The sequence below is a fragment of the Danio aesculapii genome, chromosome 21, assembly GCF_903798145.1.
Source record: "Danio aesculapii chromosome 21, fDanAes4.1, whole genome shotgun sequence".
NCBI classification, from domain to species: Eukaryota; Metazoa; Chordata; class Actinopteri; order Cypriniformes; family Danionidae; genus Danio; species Danio aesculapii.
In genome coordinates this window covers 3523183-3549143 of record NC_079455.1, presented here as the reverse complement: position 1 = coordinate 3549143, position 25961 = coordinate 3523183, and the positions used below count along the sequence as shown (strand labels likewise).

Here is a 25961-nt window from a genome sequence, read left to right as displayed (position 1 = left end):
GGGAGGGTTCTAACACCTTTTCCAAAGTCAAATTTAAAAGAACACTCCATTTTTTTGGAAATGGGCTGATTTTTCTGTTCCCCTAGAGTTAATTATCTGAGTTTTACCATTTTTGAATCCATTCAGGTGATCTCCAGGTCTGCCAGGAGCAATTTTAATTTAGCTTAGCATAAATCATTAAATCGGATTAGACCATTAGCATTTTGCTCATAACTTTCAAGAGACTCGATAATTTTTCTATTTATCATGTACTAAGACCGACAGAAAATGAAAAGTTGCTATTTTCTAGGCTGTATGTCTAGGAACTATACTTTCATTCTGGAGTAATAATCAAGGAACTTTGCAGCCGTACCAGACACAATGATATTACGCAGCACCTGAAAATAGCTATTCATAATTTTAGTTATACATTATTTCCCAGAAGAGTCAAGCTTTAAATAATAAAAAAAATCAAATCTCTTTCTTGAAAGTTGAGCAGGATGCTAATGGTCTATTGTAATTGAATCATTTATGCTAAACGTGCTCCTGACAGACCCAGATATGGATTCGAAAGTGGTAAAACTCAACTATTTACCTCCAGGGAAGCAGCAAAATGCATAAGAACTTAGGAAATTACTAGGAACTATACTCTCATTCTAGAGTAATAATCAAGGAATTTTTCTGCCACACCAGACACAATGATATTACGCAGCACCTGATAATAGTCCCCAGCTAGGTAACAGCAATGTGTAATTTCACTATGACATTACATGGTACGGCAGCAAAGTTTTCCTTAATTATGAAGAAATCATAGCATAGTTCCTAGCCATATCAGCCTAGAGATCAGCAAATTTTCATGATTCATGTTATACATTTACTCCTTACACCTTTTCCAAACTCAAATTTAAAGAAACACTCCACTTTTGGGGGAAATAGGCTCTTTTTTTTTTTCTTCTAGAGTTAAACAGCTGAATTTTACCATTTGTGAATCCATCACCGGGTCTGATGGGAGCACATTTTGCTTAGCTTAGCATAAACCATTCAATCGGATTAGACCATTAGCATTTTCCCGAGAACCAGACAAATTCTGTGACATTTTTTGCTATTTCTGCGCATAAAATTTAGCAAAACAAAAATAAATGCAAAAAATAACTAAATAAAATCTGCCAATTTATGCAGAATGGCAAGTAAATAAGAACCTAAAACATTACAAAAATAAATAAATAAAACAAATAATTTCAAACTTTTATTCAAGGTTTACAATGCAAATTGAATTAGATCCATTTGTTTGGTAAACAAAGCAAGTCTCACATATCAGGCGTGAGACATATCAGGCAGAAAACAACTGTATTGTAATAATTAGAGTCAATGATAGGCTAAAAAACTGCAGATTTCTGCCTGCGATGCCCTAAAATGACAGTGATGCATCTGTAATTAAAGCTGTCTTGAATTTAGAGATTATTTCAAACAACCCAGATAAAAGCATTGCGGTAACGTGGCGTTCAGAGTAAAACAATGATATGAACAAAGCAGACGGTTCTTCATTAAATAGCATGTAGAGCATATCAATGTCACCTTCAGCCCGACAGCCACCTGTCTGCTTTATATGCAGCAGAGCGTTAAATGAATATGTAATATGAAACGGCCAGAAGAGAGAGTGCTATCAGAACATGAGTTGCAGTAACTTTATATGCAGTAACATATAAAGTTACTATTATACTATTATATATAAATATTATTATTTTTAACATTATTATTATTACTATGATTATTATTTATGGTGTTATTGTTATTATTATTGGTATTATTATTGTTGATATTGTTATAGTTATCGTTATTATTGTTGTTGTCATTGTTATTATTGTGACCATCATTATCATTATTATTACTATTATTACTATTATTATTATCATTATTATTATTATTATTGTTATTATTATTATTATTATTATTATTATTATTATTATTATTATTATTATTATTATTATTATTATTATTATTATCATTATTATTATTATTATTATTATTATTATTATTATTATTTATGGTTTTGTTGTTATTATTATTGCTATTATTATTGTTGATATTGTTAAATTATCGTTATTATTGTTGTTGTCATTGTTATTATTGTGACCATCATTATCATTATTATTATTATTATTATTATTTATGGTGTTATTGTTATTATTATTGTTGATATTGCTATAGTTATAGTTATTAGTGTTGTTGTCCTTGTTATTATTGTGACCATCATTATCATTATCATCATTATCATTATTATTATTATTATTATTATTATTATTATTATTATTATTATTATTATTATTAATGGTGTTATTGTTATTAATATTGCTATTATTATTGTTGATATTGCTATAGTTATCGTTATTATTACTGTTGTCATTGTTATTATTGTGACCATCATTATCATTATTATTATTATTATTATTATTATTATTATTATTATTATTATTATTATTATTATTATTATTATTATTAATGGTGTTATTGTTATTAATATTGCTATTATTATTGTTGATATTGCTATAGTTATCGTTATTATTACTGTTGTCATTGTTATTATTGTGACCATCATTATCATTATTATTATTATTATTATTATTTATGGTGTTATTGTTATTATTATTGTTGATATTGCTATAGTTATAGTTATTAGTGTTGTTGTCCTTGTTATTATTGTGACCATCATTATCATTATTATTATTATTATTATTATTATTATTATTATTATTATTATTATTATTAATGGTGTTATTGTTATTAATATTGCTATTATTATTGTTGATATTGCTATAGTTATCGTTATTATTACTGTTGTCATTGTTATTATTGTGACCATCATTATCATTATTATTATTATTATTATTATTATTATTATTTATGGTGTTATTGTTATTATTATTGCTATTATTATTGTTGACATTGCTATAGTTATCGTTATTATTATTATTTTTGTCCTTGTTATTATTGTGACCATCATTATTATCATTATTATTATTATTATTATTATTATTTATGGTGTTATTGTTATTATTATTGCTATTATTATTGTTGATATTGTTATAGTTATCGTTATTATTGTTGTTGTCATTGTTATTATTGTGACCATCATTATCATTATTATTACTATTATTACTATTATTATTATCATTATTATTATTATTATTGTTATTATTATTATTATTATTATTATTATTATTATTATTATTATTATTATTATTATTATTATTATTATTTATGGTGTTATTGTTATTATTATTGCTATTATTATTGTTGACATTGCTATAGTTATCGTTATTATTATTATTTTTGTCCTTGTTATTATTGTGACCATCATTATTATCATTATTATTATTATTATTATTATTATTTATGGTGTTATTGTTATTATTATTGCTATTATTATTGTTGATATTGTTATAGTTATCGTTATTATTGTTGTTGTCATTGTTATTATTGTGACCATCATTATCATTATTATTATCATTATTATTATCATTTCATTTTCTGTGTTTGAAAATCAAGTATATTCTACCAAATATTTACAAGGCAAATACATTAAGTTTATAGCGGTTAATTTGTTTCGTAACATGAACAATCCAATAATAAGTCTTCATCTTTTCTTTTTTTTAATGTAGTTAACAAAACCGACTCTAAATGCGTTTTAATGCTCAGTGAGAGGTAATTAAAGTAATTAATTGAAGACTCTTCTACTCCTGTCTTAAAAGCAGTACATTTACATAATCATTTTAGTTCCTCATTTCTGGGTGGAGTTGAAGAAAGTTCCTGAAAGAAGAACGCAAATTGCTGTAATCCTCTTCATCTAGCAGGACAGGAAGCACGAATGCCTTGATAAGACGTTCTCGGGTTTACTATGGTCCTTTCTTTCCCTCGCGTTACATAGAGTCTTGAAGTGCTCTTGTGTTAACCCTTGTGTACTGTATAATCACATTATTTTTGCAAAGCCATGACACCATATAATTAAGCTTTCTTCATTGTTTTCCCTGTAGGGAAGAGGTCAAATGTGTCATTTTTACAGTTAATCACCAGTTGGCAGCATTAACCCTTAAGATAGGCCTATTTAAAATGTTCTATGGAATAAAACAGCAGGTTATAATGTGTGTGCATGAATACACTTACTACGTTTATTATATTCTGAAAGCTTAGCTGCTTATTTAGATTTTCTCAAACATATCAAGATAATTGCACAAAGGATTCCCTCACACACACACTCTATATATATATATATATATATATATATATATATATATATATATATATATATATATATATATATATATATATATATATATATATATATATATATATATATATATATATATATACATACACATATATACCTTATAGAAGGCAAAGATGTTTTCTTTGCATTGCAACTGATGGTCGACAGTAAAAATGACAAATTGTACCTCTCTCCAACAGGGAAAACCAACAATTAGGCATGCATGATTATATGGTGTCATGGCTTCGCAATAAAAAAAAGTCAGTATAATAAAAGTCAATGGGGCAAAAACAGCCCCCAACATAACGAAAGGGTAGTCAATTTGCCCAGAGAGTATTGTTGAGTTTTTGAAAAATTTCAAGGCATTTTTCTAAAATATGTGTCAAAATGAGATTGGATGGCAAAAAATCATCCCATTTGCTGAAACCGAGAGAAAGCTGTGACCAAATTAAGGCTCACAGTCAGCCCAGAGTGTATGTAAACATCCCCAACAGCACACAAGGGTTAAACGGCAGTATAGAGCAGTGTTGTCCAGTGTATGGACCAGTGACGTATAGTTTATGTGTGAAATTCCTTACTTCTAGAAGCTGAGCAGCGGTTGGCCTCGTCTCAGGATGTCTGTCCAAAGCTTTTTTCAGGAAATCGTTAAAATCCATTGACCTGAAATAAACAAAACACTTGAACTATTCACTTTCATTTACTCACACATTTACTCACTCCTGAATTGTTTCAGACCTTTGAGTTTCTTTATTTACAAAAGAAGATATTTTGAAGAATGTTGAAAACCTCTAACCCAGGGGTGTTATTTTCATTGAGGTTCACTTCAGCGTTATGAGCGGTTACTATTGTAAGACTGTATAAATGTTACTAATCTTTAATATGTAGTTAAATAATTCTCTTTTTCATTTCCTCACCAATTGCAGTGCAAAAAAAAAGAGTTAGGGCCCTATCATACACTTGGCACAAGACATGTTTGGCACGATTTATTGCTATTTTCAGACCAGCGCAACAGTAATTTTCATTTTTTGCGCCATGTTGTTTAATTAGCAATTCCATTTGCGCCACTTTGTAAACTCATGGGTGTGCTGGTCTATAAAGGAGGTGTGTTAAGGCGCATTGTTGGCGCTTTACTATTTTGAGGAACTGAAATAGACCAAGCCATTGACCAACTAAAATACACAAATATCTTTACAGATGAAAAAGAATTGGCAACACAGTCAGTTGGCATTTCTGTGTGGAGTTTGCATGTTCATCCAGCGTTCGTGTGGGTTTCCTCCGGGTGCTCCGGTTTCCCCCTACAGTCCAAAGCCATGCGGTACTGTTGAATTGGGTAAGCTAAATTGTCCGTAGTGTATGATTGTGAATGAGTGTGTATGGATGTTTCCCAGAGATGGGTTGCGGCTGGAAGGGCATCCGCTGCATAAAACATGTGCTGGATAAGTTGGCGGTTCATTCCACTGTGGCGACCCCGGATTAATAAAGAGACTTAATCGAAAAGAGAATGAATGAATGAATGAATGAATGAATGAAAAATTAAAGGGTTAAAATGTTACAAAAACTATTATTTTCTGCATAAATATAAAAACCACTGCTTCCATGCCTCCATGTCGGGGGGCTTTTTTCAGTTTATTCATGACAATTAGCATTAGTATGTTATGATTAGTAGCAGTGTTATTTATTATATGCATATTTATGTTTAGATTTATGTTTAGATTTGTCCACCTGTGGGGTTTTGGAGACGTCTGCATCACCATATGGGGTATAAGAGTAGGACGTGTGTTTGGACAGAACTCTATTATTGGATATAACTACTGTTGTTCATTTATTTAACATAGTTTTGAATCAAATCTTTGTGCTTAACAAATGAAAATAAATATGTAGGCTAATGGATGTATTCAGTGGAGTGCGTAGGCTACAATGCCGTTTCCTTATCCACAAAAGTAAAGGAGTAAAGTAAAGAAAAAAGTAAAGAGAAAGTAAAGAGGCCAAATGGAGGAGGCTTGTTCTTTATCCTCGCGCTGCAGATGCTCTGCTTAACTGTTTTCTTGCTAGTGAAGCGTTCAGTTTTTCCACTTATTAAGTTTGCCATGTAAATAGCAAATGAGCCATGACGTGACATAACTGACTCTTAAAAGGAATGGGAGACGAGACTCTGATTGGTTTAATGCATGTTATGCTCAAAACACACCCAGAACTCGTTAAGAGAATAAGCACAACCCTGTTAGAACATGCGTCAGGGCACAAAACGTATTTTACCGTCTTTAATAAAGCAAAAGTGGATTCAGACATGCCCTTAATGCTTTCACAACATACGCTTTAGACTTTGCGCTTAGATTGTTAAAATTGAGCCCTTAGTTTCTGGCTTTTTAATGGAGTTATATGGAGCATAGTGTATGTGTTTGTGCACTTGATATGTCTGAGAAAATCGAAATAAGCACCTGAGCTCTCAGAACATAACATGCATAACATAGTAAATCCATGGTCACACTTTATTTTGATGGTCCGTTTGTTGAATTTAAGTTACATTGCATCTACATGCCAACTAATTCTCATTAGATTATAAGAAGACTGTTAGGGTTAGGGTTAGTGTAAGTTGACATGTACTTGCAAAGTTTCTTATAGTCAGTTAAATGTCTGTTGAAGGAACAGTACTGTATTAACAGATATTAAGCAGACAGTCTACTGATACTCAAATGGACCATCAAAATAAAGTGTTCACGAATGTATCTATGCATACACACTATAAACTGCTGTTTTACTCCATAGAACTCCATATAAAAGCCTGAAACTTGTTTGCACAGGCCTATCAAAAGGGTTAATACTGCCAACTGATGATCAAAATTGCAAATTTGACCTCTTTCCAACAGGGAAAACCACCAACAATCAAGAATGCATGATTATATGGTGCCATGGCTGTGCAATCAAAAAATGTCATTATAATGAAAGTCAATGGGGCAAAAACAGCCCCCAACATAACGAAGGGGTAGTCAATTTGAACAGAAAAAAGCTCAAAGGTTTAGAACGCCCTGAGGGAGAGTGTATAGTGAGTAAATGTTCATTTTTGGGTGAACTATTCCTTTAAATGGCCGCTCCTTGTCAACATTCAGTCATCCTCTAGAAATGTTGAAAGTTATAAATTAAACAAAAGCAAGCCACAGCTATGCTCTGAGATCAGCTCGTGTTTTTAAGGAATTTTACAGTAATGACTTAAATACTGAGCAGTCACTCACAAGCCCCTTGTTTTTTGTGGCTTACCACTTGGAAGGCTGATCTAGGCCGGGCGGCTCAGACTTGGCGATTTTTAGCAGGACTCTCATGGGGTTGAGCTCATGGTGGGGCGGCTCTATCTGCGCCAGCTCTATCAGTGTGATGCCCAGTGACCAGATGTCGGCTTTGTAGTCGTATGGAGCATCCTTCATGGTCTCACACATCACAACCTCTGGAGCCATCCTGAAAATACAAGATAATTTAGAGCAGGTAGAGACACTGCAAAAAATAATTAAATAAAAAATGTGTAAAAATTATAGTTTTTGTCTTGTTTCTAATCCAAATATATCAAAATTCTTAAATCAAGAAATTTTTTTTGCCTTGTTTTAAGAAATATGTCTAATTGAGTAAGTTTTCCTTGTAGCAAGCAAAACAATCATGTTTTTGCTTTACATTAGGATTAAAGCAAAGATTTAGAAAGATTTATAATACTAGAAAAAAAACTCCCTTCATTTTGAAATATTATTATCTTGTTAATATTTCCTTGTCTAGAAAATGTTTCTTGATTTAAGATTTTTTAGATATTTGGACTAGTAAGTTATAAAAGTAACTAATTATAGTTACTAGTTACTTTTCATAAACAGTAACTGAGTTAGTAACTGGATTACATTGTTATAAAAGTAACTAACTATATTACTAGTTACTTTTTTACAAATAGTAACCTTGTTAGTAACTGGATTACACTGTTATAAAAGTAACTAAGTCTAGCTACTAGTTACTGTTTACAAATAGTTACTGTGTTAGTAACTGGATTACATTGTTATAAAAGTAACTAATTATAGTTACTAGTAACTTCTCACAAATAGTAACCGAGTTAGTAACTGGATTACACTGTTATGAAAGTAACTAATTATAATTACTAGTTACTTTTTTACAAATAGTAACCTTGTTAGTAACTGGATTACACTTTTATAAAAGTAACTAAGTCTAGCTACTAGTTACTTTTTACAAATAGTTACTGTGTTAGTAACTGGATTACATTGTTATAAAAGTAACTAAGTCTAGCTACTAGTAACTTCTCACAAATAGTAACTGCGTTAGTAACTGGATTACACTGTTATAAAAGTAACTAAGTCTAGCTACTAGTTACTTTTTACAAATAGTAACCTTGTTAGTAACTGGATTACACTGTTATAAAAGTAACTAAGTCTAGCTACTAGTAACATCTCACAAATAGTAACTGCGTTAGTAACTGGATTACACTGTTATAAAAGTAACTAATTATAGTTACTAGTAACTTCTCACAAATAGTAACTGCGTTAGTAACTGGATTACACTGTAAAAACAAAAATGCCATGTAAATGAACAGGCAAAATATTAAAAAGTTTCCAGATTTACTTTAAGAGGGGCTTTAAACACTGCCCTATTAACAGCTTGAAATGTACATATATTTTTACCCAGTGACAAACAAAATAAGTGCAAGCTAATTATAGAATGTTTATAGATACACAGAGACACTAATATAGCTACCCCTGTGTATACTCGAAAGAAGGACAAAGGTAGGACAGACACTTCATATTAGGACATTTAATCTGTACTCTAGTTAATGATTGTTTAGAGCTTCTGTATGGTATCAGTCCTCTATCACTTTCTATGAGAAATCTCACCAAACCTGTCATTTTAAATAATGCAAATAATGTACATTGATGATGTAAATTTAAATATTATTGAGTGAAATTAGATTTTTGGTTGAAATCATGCATTGAAGCATTGATGTTTAAGAAACACTTCTTTAATGTTAAGTCTTGACTATGTCTGTATTAATTTTGCTCATGTAAACACATTTTTCTTAATTTTGACTTTTCATTCAGTTGTTTTTTTTTGTAACGTTACATTTAACATTATTATTTGAACTTCTGATTATTTTTTAATTGTTTCTTAAGTTCCATTTAATTGAGAGTATTTTCAACACATTTTTACATATTATTTTTATAGTTTTGATTTGTTCTGTTGCCAAAGGAGTGGGGGGTCCTTTAGAAGGCTTTTGGTATATATATACACACACACACACACACACAAAACCAAATATTTGCAAATATATTTATATATATTTGTGTAAGATATAAATAATTCTTTTTTTAAATATAATTAAACATTTTCTCAGAAATACATGTTTGTTTGTATTTATATGTACATACAAAATCAATATGCACAGTGCACATTTATAACTTAAATCTTTATGTAAATACAAGCTTTTAAACATAATATGTTGTTAGTTTACAACACAACAAGGCTGATCTCATGAGTTAACATAATTATTTTACATTTTGTCAGTTTAGTGGCTAATTCGTACAAATTCAGTCATATGGAAATGAACGATGTTAAAAAGGAGGCGTGGCACAAAACCCCACCACTAAACCCAACCATCACTGGGGGATGAGCAAATCGTTCTAAACTGTACAAATAAAATTTTAAAAATATATTTATTATATTTATATTTTTATTATTTATTAAAAAATATGAATTTATCCGAATTGGCCACTAAATCAAAAAGTGATGAATTGCCGCGAGACTGTGTTGACACAACCTGTCCAATATTATATGACAATGCTAGCTAATCCTGAAAAGTTCTAATCTGATCATCCTTAAGCAGCATTAACTGCACTTACCAAGTATGCTATATTTTGTTCTTAAATGACCATAACACTATGCCCTAACAACATGCGACAAGATTCCAGCGACAAGCAATTTGTCTCTCTGCACCAAAAGCGACGCAACATGACAGAAACGTTTCAAAACCAGCCATTGCACTCCCAACGAAATGGTTTTTAATCTAATTAATACATATTAAACCTCTTTATCATTATTAATAGACTAGTGAGTGGCTGATGTTGTTGGTTTGCACTCAATCACAGTTCTGACTTTTCAAATCGTCTGCTAGTTATTTTATTTTCAAGATCTGATGGTGATCATTGTCATAGTAGTTTATGCTGTAGTTCTGCTATATTCACATTGGTAGCACTTAACACTGAATAAAGCCCATAATCAGTACCTGAGGTGATCATTGTCATAGTAGTTTATGCTGTAGTTCTGCTATATTCACATTGGTAGCATTTAACACTGAATAAAGCCCATAATCAGTACCTGAGGTGATCATTGTCATAGTAGTTTATGCTGTAGTTCTGCTATATTCACATTGGTAGCATTTAACACTGAATAAAGCCCATAATCAGTACCTCAGATGATCATTGTCATAATAGTTTATGCCGTTGTTCTGCTATATTCACATTGGTAGCATTTAACACTGAATAAAGGCCATAATCAGTACCTGAGGTGATCATTGTCATTGTAGTTTATGCTGTTGTTCTGCTATATTCACATTGGTAGCATTTAACACTGAATAAACCCATAATCAGAACCTGAGGTAATCATTGTCATAGTAGTTTATGCTGTTGTTCTGCTATATTCACATTGGTAGCATTTAACACTGAATAATGCCCATAATCAGTACCTGAGGTGATCATTGTCATAGTAGTTTATGCTGTTGTTTTGCTATATATTTACATTAGCAGCATTTAACACTGAATCAAGCCAATAATAAGTACCTGAGGAGGTCATTGTTATTTCAATGTCACAGAAATTGAAAGCATTTTTAAAATAGAAATTTCACACATCCCGTAGCAGAATTTTAGGACAAAAACTCACAGATTTTAATCACATGTCGCTGGATTTATAGCACTTACCAATAAGGCGTCCCAATAAAAGAGTCTCGTCTTTGGAGAGTTTTGGTGTTTTTGGCAGAAACTCCAAAATCAGCTGTAACAAAAGGCAGAACAACAGATATTATTATTAATAATGTGGAATATATTTACATATTACATTTTATCAGTATTACTGTACATGTAAAGTAGATACATACTTTTATATTTGCTGTGTTAATTCAGATGCTAATAATCTAAACACTGTAAAAAGTGCTGGGTTCCACATAATTCCTTTATGTTGACCCAACACAAATCAATTAAGTTCACTTTATTATTATTATTTTTTTTACAAATTTAAGTGGATTAAACATAAAACAATTATGCTATCCCCCCCCCAAAAAATTAAGAATTTAGTTGTTTCATATATTCATTCATACATTTATTTATTTTCCTTAGGTTTAGTTCTATTTATCAGGGGTCACCACAAGGGAAAGAACCGCCAACGATTCAGGCATACGTTTTATGCAGCGGATGCCCTACCAGCTGTAACCCAGCACTGGGAAATGTGTTGTTCCAACTCATTTTAAATAAGTGGTTTAAACAAACATCGAGTCATTTTTTTTGAGTGCATAATTTAGTTTTTTTGTTCAATTAACTCCTTGTGCACTGTTTAAATTGACTACCCTTTTGCTATGTTGAAGATAAAACATCCACTGAATTAAACTGCTGTAAAAATGCATCAGATAAATATTTTGCCTTTTTTTTTGCCTAAATCTGTTGATCAACCTGAATCCTGATCAAAACTACTAAATTGTTTAGAAAATTACATGATTTTAACTCTTTAATAGCCAAATTCATAAATGATGTCACTGATTTGGTGAAAAAAAAACACACAAAATGTATTTTCAATACATAAAGTAACTGTGGACTGGATTTGTTTTTTTATTTTTATCTAAGTCTTGGAAATGTGAAAGATTAATAATAACACTGGTTTTGATGCATTGCAAGATTTTTATTTTTTTCTCCCTAATCTACTGTTGGTGGCTTTTTTTGCCCGACTGACTTCCATTATAAGCACATATGATGTCTTTGTTTTTGTTTACTCCATGTAGTTCTGAGAGCTGAGATGCTTATTTTGATTTTCTCAGACACATCAAGGTAAGTGCGTAAAGGTCACTCTCACACACTCAGAGACACACATACACACATTTAAAATTGCTGTTATACCCTATATGCAATCCAGAAACTAAGCTTCTGTTTTGCACAGGCCTATCTAAATAGTCAATGGTGCCAACTAATGATCAACAGTAAAAATGACAAATTGTACCTCTTCCAAAGAGGGTAAACCACCAACAATCAAAAATGAACGATTATATGGTGTCATGGTTTTGTAATCAAAAAAATGCGGTTATAATGAAAGTCAATGGGGCAAAAACAGCCCCAACAGTAAATTAGAGAGAAAAATTAAAATCAATCAAAAATAATGAATCAAAAAGGCGATGTTGTTTCACATGTCCAAGACTGTGATAAAAGGTTAAGAAAATTCAGTCTACAGTTACTTTTTATATTGAAAATTTGTCATCTTGTGTGTGTTTTTCCCCACCAAATCAGTGACATCATTTATGAATTTGGCAATTAAAGAGTTAAAATCCTGTAATTTCCAAAGCAATTTAGTAGTTTTGATCAGGACGGAGGTTGATTAACAGATTTATACAAGAAAAATAAATTTATTCTGATGCATTTTTACAGCAGTTTGATTTAGTGGATGTTTTCATCCTGAACATATCAAAAGGGTAGTTAATTTGCCCATAATGTATCGGTGTAGGCATGGGACGATAACCGTTTTGAAGGTATACCGCGGTTTAAAAAATAAAGGTTTTAAAACCGAAAAATTTTGTGTAATACCGTTCCTAAGGTACGAGTAAGATTTTTTTATTTATGTACAATTTTTTTTGTTTTTGGTTCTTTAGGACAGCAGTATCTCCAGCAGAAGAGATATCCAAAGATGCCGTTTAAATGGTGAAGAAACCTGTGTTTTTGAAACAAATGAAGTTTACTATACCAAAATATTTTAAAGGGCACCTACGGTGAAAAACTTTTAAAGCTGTTTAGACAGGCATGTGTGTAGGTATAGTGTATAGACGGTCAAATTGTGGTGATATAAACACACCCAGTCCTTTTTTTTCAAATTTAACAACATAAAAACGGTGGACCAATTGGAGCGGTTTTCAGATCGACCACAACTTTACGTAGGAGTGCAGTCCCCCTGCTCACCGAAATGATTGACAGCTGCGTATTAACATGTCCCGGTGGTCACGTGTACAATCCTATCAACAAGAGAGGACGAGCGCAAAGCAACCGGGAATAAAAGCTCTGTTCAGTTCGCTAGGATCATCAATCATCATCAAACGTGATCAAGAGTGAGTTTTACAAGTTTTAAATGTTTTAAAACAGCACGTGTGTCATGAATTATAGCGATTCACTTCAGATTCACTTCATCAGCACAGCCGCGTGTCAAAACAATTATAAAGGAAGACGCTTCAATTGCGGTTTGTGGACGTTAAATCAGGTTTATTTTGTACATCAACATAAGAGATATCCATACAGAAGTGAGGATTAACCTGTATCCTGACACATATGCGTGCAAACAGAGTGCGAAGCTAAACGCGCGCGGGCTCTCTCTCTCTCTCTGTGTGTGTGCGTGTCCTCGCTGTGTGTGCGCGTGAACTATGTAACGACTTTTTGTGTGACTCATGGTTTCAACAAAAAAAAAAAACTGCATCAAATACTGATGGGTAAAGTTCTTACTGTAGTATTTCTCACAAACGCGATGTGAGATCTGCTTCCTGAGGCAGCCGAGGGCGGCGATTGAGGCATGTTGCTGACAGGCACGTGGGAACGGTGGGCAGGGAGGACTAGCCTTAAAGGGCCAGTACAAAAAAACAGCAACCAAGTTTTACCGGCTGTAATAGACACTTCAGGCAGCTATAACAAATACTCTGATGGTTGTTTTGAGCTCAAACTGTACAGACACGTTCTGGGGACACAAAAGACTTATCTTAAATCTGGAAAAAAGGGGTAACCTATGTGCCCTTTAAATGTTTCTCAAAATAAAATATATTGTGTTCAAAAGGGATTTTTATTTATTTTTTAACCCAGACATTTAAAAAGAATCTACACTGTAAAAAATAAAGTCACCATTTGTTCAGCACACTGTACTTTTTCTGTCGTATATACTAAGAATTGTGAATAACTATTGATCTACATCAAAATATATGTTATGTCAACAATATCCGCTAAAATGTTATGTCTACATGTTTAACTGAGTTTTCTGGACAAACATTTTAGTGTTGAACAGGAACGTTGATATTTAAATAAGTCGCGTATGCATGATGTGACGATCGAAAGCTAAGTTTGTTTATCTGTTGCTTGTAAAAGGGTTGACACAGTGGCACACTTGGTAGCACAGTTGCCTCACAGCAAGAAGGTTGCTGGTTCGAGACCCAGCTGGGTCAGTTGGCATCCCTGTGTTCAGGTGGGTTTCCTCTGGATGTTCTGGTTTCCCCCACAGTCCAAAGACATGCGGTACAGATGTCTGAATGTGAATGGGTGTTTCCCAGTGCTGGGTTGCAGTTGGAAGGGCATCTGCTGTGTAAAACATATGCTAAATAAGTTGGCAGTTCATTCCGCTGTGGTTACCACAGATGAATAAAGGGACTAAGCCAAAGGAAAATAAATGAATGAATGAAGTAGTAAGTTTGTGTTTGTCATTTTTAAGTAAATTAATAAAAACAGGATGATATGCTAACTAGTACTAATTACTTATTTTGCAAGTTTGAAAAAAAATCATCCACTAAACAGAAAAAAATAAATTGACTCAATTGCAGTAACTGTTGCTTCAGTTGATGTGACAAGAATGACTTTGTTAGTACAATACAATAATGAACATTGCATGAATAACAAAATTATGTTAGCTGAACAGAATATTGTTACTGAGAAAAACTAAAAAACAGTTTTTGAGACAACCCAAAGTTCTTACTGCATCAAGTTGCCTTGTTTTTATATGTTTTCTCAACAATTTATTTTTTACAGTGTAATTTAGAGCGGTAATCACAATACCGTGGTACCGTAATATTTTTATCCAAGTTTATCATAACGTCGGAATCGTATACCGGCCCATGCCTATATCGGTGAGTTAAATTTTTAAAAAAAGCAAAGCATTTTCTCAAAATATGCGTCAAAATATTATTTGTCACCAAAAATCATTCTGCTAGCTGAAACAGAGAAAGCTATTGCCAAATTAAGACTCAAAATCACCCCAGAGTGGATGAAAACATCCCTTTGCTGCTTTATGCATCTAAATTTCTCAGAAATGTTGGATAAAGGAGTATTACTGATTGGTTAATTTAGCAAAAGCAAGGTTTGGATAGATGTCAATGTGTTCGTTATAACATAATGAAACCCTATATATAAGCTGTGTGTGTTTGAAGCTGAAGTATTTTCTCTCACAGGAAGCTGTAAAGGCCAGACACTCTAGTATCTCTTGGCCTGACATTCTGGAGAAGCATTAACCAACACATAATAAAGCCACATTCAGTCACATGTTAAGCAGCATTCAGAGGGAATCCTTCTCTCGTTGCGTTACTAAAGCCAGTGAGACTGGAGTAGAGAAGGGGAATGAAATATTAGAAAGCAGTCGTTGGCAAACTGTGGCACTTTACAAAACAACCTGTCCAACACAATCCAAAGGTTTCAGAGAAATGTAGACGGTGTGTGTGTGTGTGTGTGTGTGTGTGTGTGTGTGTGCGTGTGTGTGTGTGTGTAAAGGTGAAAGAGGTCAAAAGAATTAGTAAAAGATCCAGCAATGGCACAAGCACAAGACGCTCAACCAAAGGTCAGACTTATGCTCCGTGTCTAACTAGACAACATTTTAAAGTAACAGTTCATTCAAAATATAATAAACAAGCGAAAATCGCTTTCAAGACAGTTTATTAGCAATCATAATTAGACAATCAACAAAATAGCTTTTTTTAATGTTGTTTTTTATTTGCTTTTTTCTGTATATATAGTTTTTTTGTTGTTGTTTCGTTTTCTTTATATTTTTAGGGGTTTTTCTGTATATATATGTATTTTTTTGTTTCTTTTTCTGTTTATATTTTTGTCATTTCTTTTTCTGTATATTTTATTGTTGTTTCTTTCTGCATAAATTATTTTTTTGTTATTTTTATTGTTTATATTTTAGCTAGATCTTCTGTATACATTGAGTTTTTTGTTTCTTTTTGTGTATATATATTTTGCTACTATATTGTCTATTTTTGTTGTTTCTTTTTCTTTATACAGTATATATATATATATATATATATATATATATATATATATATATATATATATATATATATATATATATATATATATATATATATATATGTATGTATGTATGTATGTATGTATGTATGTATGTATATATGTATGTATGTATGTATGTATGTATGTATGTATGTATGAACAGTATGTGTATATATATATATATATATATATATACACACACATATATATACATATATATACATACATATATATATATATATATATATATATATATATATATATATATATATATATATATATATATATATATATACATACATATATATATATACATACATATATATATATATATATATATATATATATATATACATACATATATATATATATATATATATATATATATATATATATATATATATATATATACTGTATAAAGAAAAAGAAACAACAAAAATAGACAATATAGTAGCAAAATATATATACACAAAAAAAACAATATATACAGAAGATCTAGTAACTAATAATTATGACTTCAACTGTGCGTATGTATATATACATAATTATTTTTATTGTTTCTTTTATTGAATATTGTTTTTTTGTCTACATTTTTGATGTATCTTTTTCTGTATATATTCTTTATAGTTACTTTTTCTGTCTACATTTTTGTTGTATTTTTCTGTGAATGTTTGGTTGTTTCTTTTTCTATATATATATATATATATATATATATATATATATATATATATATATATATATATATATATATATATATATATATATATATATATATATATATATTTTTTTTTTTTTTTTTTTTTTAATTTTTTTATTTTTTTAATATATATATTGGTTTTCGTTTCTTTTTCTGTAAATATTTTTGTCGTTTGTTTTTTTTTTGTCTACATTTTTGTTGGGTTATTTTTTGTTTGTTTATAATGCTTTTTGTTTCTTTTTCTGTATAATATTATTTATAATATTTTTTATTTGTATATGATTTTATTTTTTAAATATTTTCCAAATGATGTTTAACAGAGCAAGGAAACGTTCACAGTATTTTCTATAATATTTTTTCTTTTGGAGAAAGTCTTATTTGTTTTATTTTGGCTGGAATTAAAGCAGTTTTTGTTTTCTTTAAAAACATTATAAGGTCAATATTATTAGCCCGCTTAAGCAATATTTTGTATAACCACTGTTATACAATGGCTTTCCTAATTACTTGCCTTAACTTGCCTAATTAACCTAGTTACGCCTTTAATTGTTACTTAAAGCTGAATACTAGTATCTTGAGAAATATCTAGTCTAATATTATGCCATCATGGCAAAGATGAAAGAAATTTAGTAGAAATGAGTTCTTCTTCCTGTAAACAGAATTTGGGGGGAAAATATACAGGGGGCTAATAATAATTCAGGAGGGCTAATACTTCTGACTTCAACTGTATATGTTCTTGAAAATATAATAGCCTTCATCCTGAGGTGAACCTTTCCTGAGAAGTACAAAAATTAATTTTGTCAGTTTCTAACCACACCTGACTGAAATCAGATGTTCAGTCGGACTGACCCACTGATGTACAAACCTAGTTTAATGTCTCCGTCCAGTGTGAGGAGAATGTTTCCAGCCTTCAGGTCTCTGTGGATGATTTTCATGCTGTGTAGGTACTGAAGAGCCTCCAGCATTTGCTTGCAGATCACCCGGATTTGGGGTTCTTGAAGACCCCGGTCCAACTCTAAAGACACACACAGACATCCACAAAAAAAATAAACACCAAAAACTTTCTTGACCATTATATATTGTATTGTATTGCATTAGATGGTTGATCATTTTAACAGAACCAGAGTTATTAGACTTTACTATGCAAAATATTAAACAGAACTGAAACTAGAAAAATACAAAAAATGTATAACAATTCCTGAGTTTACCTGCAATTAGTTAATTTAATAAATTTTAATTCATTTTAATCCATTTTATATAATTTTATTTTATTTTAAGTAATTTCGTTTTACTTTACCTCAAAGAATTCTAGAAAGAACTGAAACCTAAAAAAAATAAAAAATTTAAAAAAAAAAAAATAAATAAATAAATAAAATAAAAAAAATAAAATAAAAAATAAAATAAAATAAAATAAAATAAAATAAATTAAAAATAAAATAAAATAAAATAAAATAAAATAAAATAAAATAAAATAAAATAAAATAAATATATAAAATATAAAATATAAAATAAAATAAAATCTTGCCTTGCTTTACTTTTTTTTACTTAAAAATATTAGACAGAACTGAAACTTTAAAAAATGCAATTTTCAAGACTCAATTATTTTATTTTATTTTTTAGATTCACAATTTAATTTTGATTCAATTCATTTAATTTTGATTCACTTCACTTTATTTTTTTATTTTGATTAATTTAATTTCATTTTAATTAATTTAATTTTGATTCATTTTATTTTATTTCACTTTACTTTTTTCAATTTATTTCATGTTACTTTACAAAACAGACAGAACTGAAACCAGAATCAAAAAATGTATTACAATTCCAGACTTTACCTGGAATATTACATTACATTACATTACATTATATTATATAATATAATATTATATTATATTATATTACATTACATTATTTTTATATTATATTACATTACATTACATTACATTATATTACATCATATTATATTATATTACATCATATTAAATTGTATTATATTACATTATATTAAATTTTATTACATTATAATATATTATATTATATTACATTACATTACATTTATATTACATTATATTACATTACATTACATTACATTATATTATATTATATTATATTATATTATACTATATTATATTATATTATATTATATTATATTATATTATATTATATTATATTATATTATATTATATTATATTATATGCCAATAAATGTTCTTTTTTACAATTTAAAATGAAAGTTCTTCTGATTTCAAATAAACCTGCAGGTCAAAGCAGATTCTTATTGGATAAAAGCAATGCAGTGTAACCAAAGGCAATGAACTCTGAGTGCCCTTGACTGCCTCAATCACGAACATCCGAAATAATGCAATATCCTGTTTAAACTGCAGGAAAAAGAAGAAGAAAAAAAGATGAGTTTACCCACTAAAACACGAGCTAACAAACAGGAAGATCAAAAGCAAAGCGCAGGGGCTTCTATAAAAATAAGGACATGCAATTATTTAATTTGATATCATTCTATCCTTATTCATTTCATATACTTTCAGTTCGTTTTATTTTATTAATTTTATTTTTTTAAATTCATTTTATTTATTTATTTTTTAATAAAAAAATAAGGACATGCACATATTTAATTTTATTTTTCATTATTTAATTTTTTTGTAAGTCATTTCATTTTAATTCATTTCTTTAATTAATTTAATTGTATTTAATTTTAATTAATTTTATTTTAAGTCCAAAAAGAACATATAATAATAATTTTTATTTCATTATAATTATTTTTTAATTTTACTTAATTTCATTTGATTTTACCTTCAAAAAATAAGGACATTTAATTATTTAATTTAATTTAATATTATTTATTTTAATTAATTGAATTTTAAATTCATTTATTTTTATTTTTAATTAAATTTATTTTATTTTATTTTATTTTAAGTCATTTCATTTGATTTTACTTTACAAAAAATTACACAGAAATAATAAAATAATACAATATCCTATTTAAACTCGGGGGGGGGGGGGGGGGGGGGGGCACTCAGGCATGGGCTAATAACCAGGACCATCAAAAAGAAACAGCAGGGGGGCTTCTATAAAAATAAGGACATAACTGTGGGGGAAGCAGTAAGAGATACAGGTCTTACCTAACATAATGGCATCGACCGCACCTCCGGGGCAAAACTCGATCATTATCTGGAGGGGAAATGAGGTATAACATGAGATGGAGAAAAAGAGAGAGAGAGAGAGATTTCTGGCAAATTCAGACGCAGCCGAGTGAACAAAGACTCATTTCATGTAAACAGGAAAAGGTGGCGTAGTGTGTGAGATAACTGGACGTGCCCGGTCATTCAAACAATATCAGGTTGATCCATTTATATTATTTGTGTGCATATACATTAGATTAGTCACTGAAGCCAAATCTGGAGCTTATCTAACAAAATAACTTACGATAACGGCCCAAAAATTAATACATCCAAATTTATATGTTAAAAATGTCATATTAAATGTCAAAAAAAATTATAATTTTTTTTTTCAATATTTTGCATGAATTTAATGTATTAGCTTTCTATTTATAAAGACGTCCATTGACTAAAATATTATTTTAATAAATATATCCATTCAATAAATCTGTTTGGTTCAAATGCACAAAAACATATGACCTATATTAGACTAGGTTTAACTTTAATGTCATTACACATATACAAGTAAAGCAACGAAATGATCAAACCAGGAGTGCAATATCAGCAAAAGTAGAAGCTATGGTGATATTTACAGATATTTATTTACTATATTCAATGAGAAATGGATACATATACTGTATATTTACATATACGAGCACACTCTTCACAAATCTCTTATATAGATTAATATTTTCTATATGAGACTTTACAGTATTATATTTGTGCATATACATTATATTAGTCAGTACTGAAGCCAAATCTGGAGCTAATCTAACTAAATAACTTACGATAATGATTTAAAATGAGTAAAATAATAGTAAAAGTATATCTAATATACATTTTTTAAAAAGCAAAATTCATGAGAAACAAATAATGTATAAAGTTTTGCTGAAATCTTGTAGTTTGTCATTTTTTTCCCAATATTTTGCATGATTTTAAATGTATTAGCTTTCTATTCATAAAGGCTTTCAGTGACTAAAATATTATTTTAATAAATATATCCATTTAATAAATCTGCTTTGTTCAAACGTATGATAACATATGACCTATATTAGACTAGGTTCAACTTTAATGTCATTACACATATACAAGTACAAAGCAACGAAATGATCAAACCAGGAGTGCAATATCAGCAAAAGTAGAAGCTATGGTGATATTTACAGATATTTATTTACTATATTCAATGAGAAATGGATACATATACTGTATATTTGCATATACGAGCACACTCTTCACAAATCTCTTATATAGATTAATATTTTCTATATGAGACTTTACAGTATTACAATTGTGCATATACATTATATTAGTCAGTACTGAAGCCAAATCTGGAGCTAATCTAACTAAATAACTTACAAAAATGATTTAAAATGAGTAAAATAATAGTAAAAATATATTTAATATATATTTTTTAAAGAGCAAAATTCATGAGAAACAAATAAAGTATAAAGTTTTGCTGAAATCTTGTAGTTTGTCATTTTTTTCCTAATATTTTGCATGAATTTAGATGTATTAGCTTTCTATTTATAAAGACGTCCAGTGACTAAAATATTATTTTAATAAATATATCCATTTATTAAATCTGTTTTGATCAAATGCACCAAAATATGACCTATATTCACTGAGAAATTGATAAAAATATAAATTTTCAAAATGGGGGGTACTCATCTATGCTGAGCACTATATATATAAGATGTTTTTCTTGACTATTTTGCTCTATTACTATATTTCTTAATGTTTAGCAGATCTTGTGATTCATTAAAACGACTAAAAATAGTCGCAATAAAAGTACAAGACTAGCTCTATATGACTTGTGTGCTCATAGAACAACACTGTATGAGAAACAGGCCTAATTTGTCCCGGTAACATTCTTCAAATTCATACAGGTTTAGAGCGACATGATTAATGACGTTTGATTTCTGGGTGAACCACTGCTTTAAGAATGTACATGATTACAGAAATTCTTCAGCGTTGAGATCGTGAAGATTTAAAGATACTGAGCTAAAGTATCCACAGTGATTTGTTCATAGAAATACTGTCCTGTCAAAGCAAAGCCCACCACCCTCATGCCTCGACCCGTGTGGACTGGTAAACACAAGCGTGTGTTTTTTTAGCAATCAAAGTGATAACAAAGTTTCACGAATGCCTCCAAGATACATAAACCGCGTACCAAAATAAACAGACATGGAATCGGTCCAACAAACTAACAGACTGACCCATAAAACGACCTATTCTGTGGTGGGCAGCAGTTCATTCTTAAATCCCTCTGATTGTATTCGCACACTCAGACCGACATGCAAACAAACACATAGCGAGACATTACACCGTATCGTAGTTATTTGCATGTGGCTGGATTCCAGGGCATCGTTATCTGTGCTCGTTCGTGTGTTTCGGTTAGTTGTAATGGTTTTTTTTTATTGGCCTGCACTGTTAGATATTTCATGTACTCACATTAGGGCTGTACAATATATCTCGTCAGCACCGATACCGCAATGTGATCATTTGCAATAGTCACATCGCAAGTATACGCAATGTTGAGTCTGGATTATAACTGATCATTTTAAAAGTGTTGGCCTGTGACTGTGTGTGGCTTTTAAAAGCATTCAGACATAAGAAAATGTACACTGTGAAACCCAACAGTCAACTTCATCAAATGAAATGAGTGTAGCTAACTTAAAATCTACTGAAAGTTCATTCTACTCATTTGAAAAGAGTTTTGAACTCAGTGTTGAAGGTAATGAGTTAATTAAATACCTCGTTACTTCATCTTAAATTGAGTAAGTTCACAGTACTCGTATATATTAGTTTAACTCAAATAGTTTGTAGAAATCAGTTTTCTCAAACGATTTGAGTTACGTTAACTTTTTGGCTTTTACAGTGTATCATTTACTTTGAAAAATTAATAACGATTCATTTTATGGAATTGTTCATAAAACGAAGACTATGCTGTATTATTTTACATTTGATTATGAACTTATTGTGTTTTACAGTACTCAGTTGGTTTGAGTTCTTCATTTATTGGGTTTTACTGAGCTCAAATTGCTTTGTTTACTCAAATGAATCAAGTTCACAGTACTCATATAGATTCATTTTTTTAACTCAAATGATTTGTCACAATCAGTTTCCTCAAACGGTTTGATGTCGCTTAACTTATTGAGTTTTACAGTACTCAGCTGGTTTGAGTTCTCTTCATTTATTGGGTTTTACTGAGCTCAAATTGCTTCGTTTACTCAGATGGAATACGTTCACAGTACTCATTAAGATTAGTTGTTTTAACTCAAATGGTTTGTCGCAATCAGTTTCCTCAAACGGTTTGATGTCCCTTAACTTCTTGGCTTTTACAGTGTATCATTTGTTACTTTGAAATATTAATAATGATTCATTTTATGGAATTGTTCATAAAACGAAGACTATGCTGTATTATTTTACATTTGATTATGAACTTATTGGGTTTTACAGTACTCAGCTGGTTTGAGTTCTTCATTTATTGGGTTTTACTGAGCTCAAATTGCTTCGTTTACTCAAATGGAATAAATTCACAGTACTCATTAAGATTAGTTTTTTAACTCAAATGGTTTGTCGCAATCAGTTTCCTCAAACGGTTTGATGTCGCTTAACTTATTGGGTTTTACAGTACTCAGTTGGTTTGAGTTCTCTTCATTTATTGGGTTTTACTGAGCTCAAATTGCTTTGTTTACTCAAATGAATCAAGTTCAAAGTACTCATATAGATTCATTTTTTAACTCAAATGATTTGTCACAATCAGTTTCCTCAAACGGTTTGATGTCCCTTAACTTATTGTGTTTTACAGTACTCAGCTGGTTTGAGTTCTCTTCATTTATTGGGTTTTACTGTGCTCAAATTGATTCGTTTACTCAGATGGATTAAGTTCACAGTACTCATTAAGATTAGTTTTTTAACTCAAATGGTTTGTGGCATGAGGTTTCCTCAAACGATTTGAGTTACGTTAACTTTTTGGGTTTTACAGTGTATCATTTGTTACTTTGAAAAATTAATAACGATTTATTTTATGGAATTGTTCATAAAACGAAGACTATGCTGTATTATTTTACATTTGATTATGAACTTATTGGGTTTTACAGTACTCAGTTGGTTTGAGTTCTCTTCATTTATTGGGTTTTACTGAGCTCAAATTGCTTTGTTTACTCAAATGGATCAAGTTCACAGTACTCGTATAGATTCGTTTTTAACTCAATTGGTTTGTCGCAATCAGTTTCCTCAAATGGTTTGATGTTGCTTAACTTATTGGGTTTTACAGTACTCAGCTGGTTTGAGTTCTCTTCATTTATTGGGTTTTACTGTGCTCAAATTGCTTCGTTTACTCAGATGGATTAAGTTCACAGTACTCATTAAGAGTAGTTTTTTTAACTCAAATGGTTTGTGGCATGAGGTTTCCTCAAACGGTTTGAGTTACCTTAACTTTTGGCTTTTTGGCTTTTACAGTGTATGATTTGTTACTTTGAAAAATTTATGATGATTTATTTTATGGAATTGTTTATAAAACGAAGACTATGCTGTATTATTTTACATTTGATTATGAACTTATTGTGTTTTACAGTACTCAGTTGGTTTGAGTTCTCTTCATTTATTGGGTTTTACTGAGCTCAAATTGCTTTGTTTACTCAAATGGATCAAGTTCACAGTACTCGTATAGATTCGTTTTTAACTCAATTGGTTTGTCGCAATCAGTTTCCTCAAACGGTTTGATGTTGCTTAACTTATTGTGTTTTACAGTACTCAGCTGGTTTGAGTTCTCTTCATTTATTGGGTTTTACTGAGCTCAAATTGCTTCATTTAATCAGATGGATTAAGTTCACAGTACTCATTAAGAGTAGTTTTTTTAACTCAAATGGTTTGTCGCAATCAGTTTCCTCAAACGGTTTGATGTCCCTTAACTTATTGAGTTTTACAGTGTATCATTTGTTACTTTGAAATATTAATAACGATTCATTTTATGGAATTGTTTATAAAACGAAGACTATGCTGTATTATTTTACATTTGATTATTTATTTACTGTATACCTGAATACATTTGGAAGAATGCTTTCTTTGCCATTCCAGATTATTAATAAGTTGTTTGAGTCATTGCAGAGATGTATGGATGCAGTCCTCCAAGCTTATGGGACTCATACACAATATTCATTCTGTTTCCACTGCAGCATGACGACATATTCTATACTGGACATTATTTCTGTTTAGTGACAAGACTTTAGTCTTAGCAAAGTCACACCTTACTGTCCGAATTAAATCAATAAAAATCAAGGCATGATCATGTTTAATTTTGGTCAAATAAGCGTAATCTAGAGGCCTTTGCCTTTTATAAAAGCCACTTCTGATATCAAATGATCAACTAGAAGTCAAGTTATTATTTGTTGTTCCTAAAACTTGGATAGGTGATAAGACTTTTGTCAGGTGGTGTATTCTTGTAGTTGATTTTTTTATGTAGTAAACAATTTTTGAAAAAGGATGGATAAAAGACAGCAAACAGCAGGCGCATCTATACAGCCGTCAGCCGCCATAACAAAAAGACAGACTTTCAGCACGCTCATAACTGAAAGTGCAACGACAACACTGTGCAATGAG

The 25961-nt window shown here is 30.3% G+C and overlaps 1 protein-coding gene across 1 annotated transcript in view; it reads right to left on the bottom strand.

The window, feature by feature from the left end:
• The window catches only part of stk10 (serine/threonine kinase 10), a 106870-nt gene that overhangs the window by 41310 nt on the left and 39599 nt on the right, over window positions 1-25961 (bottom strand). Inside the window, exons 3-7 of the mRNA XM_056445826.1 lie at window positions 20322-20370; window positions 18057-18206; window positions 11194-11266; window positions 7499-7693; window positions 4822-4903 (exon numbers count right to left, since the gene is read on the bottom strand). Of these exons, the coding sequence (XP_056301801.1) occupies window positions 4822-4903; window positions 7499-7693; window positions 11194-11266; window positions 18057-18206; window positions 20322-20370 (549 nt within the window). The remainder of the gene's footprint in view (window positions 1-4821; window positions 4904-7498; window positions 7694-11193; window positions 11267-18056; window positions 18207-20321; window positions 20371-25961) is intronic.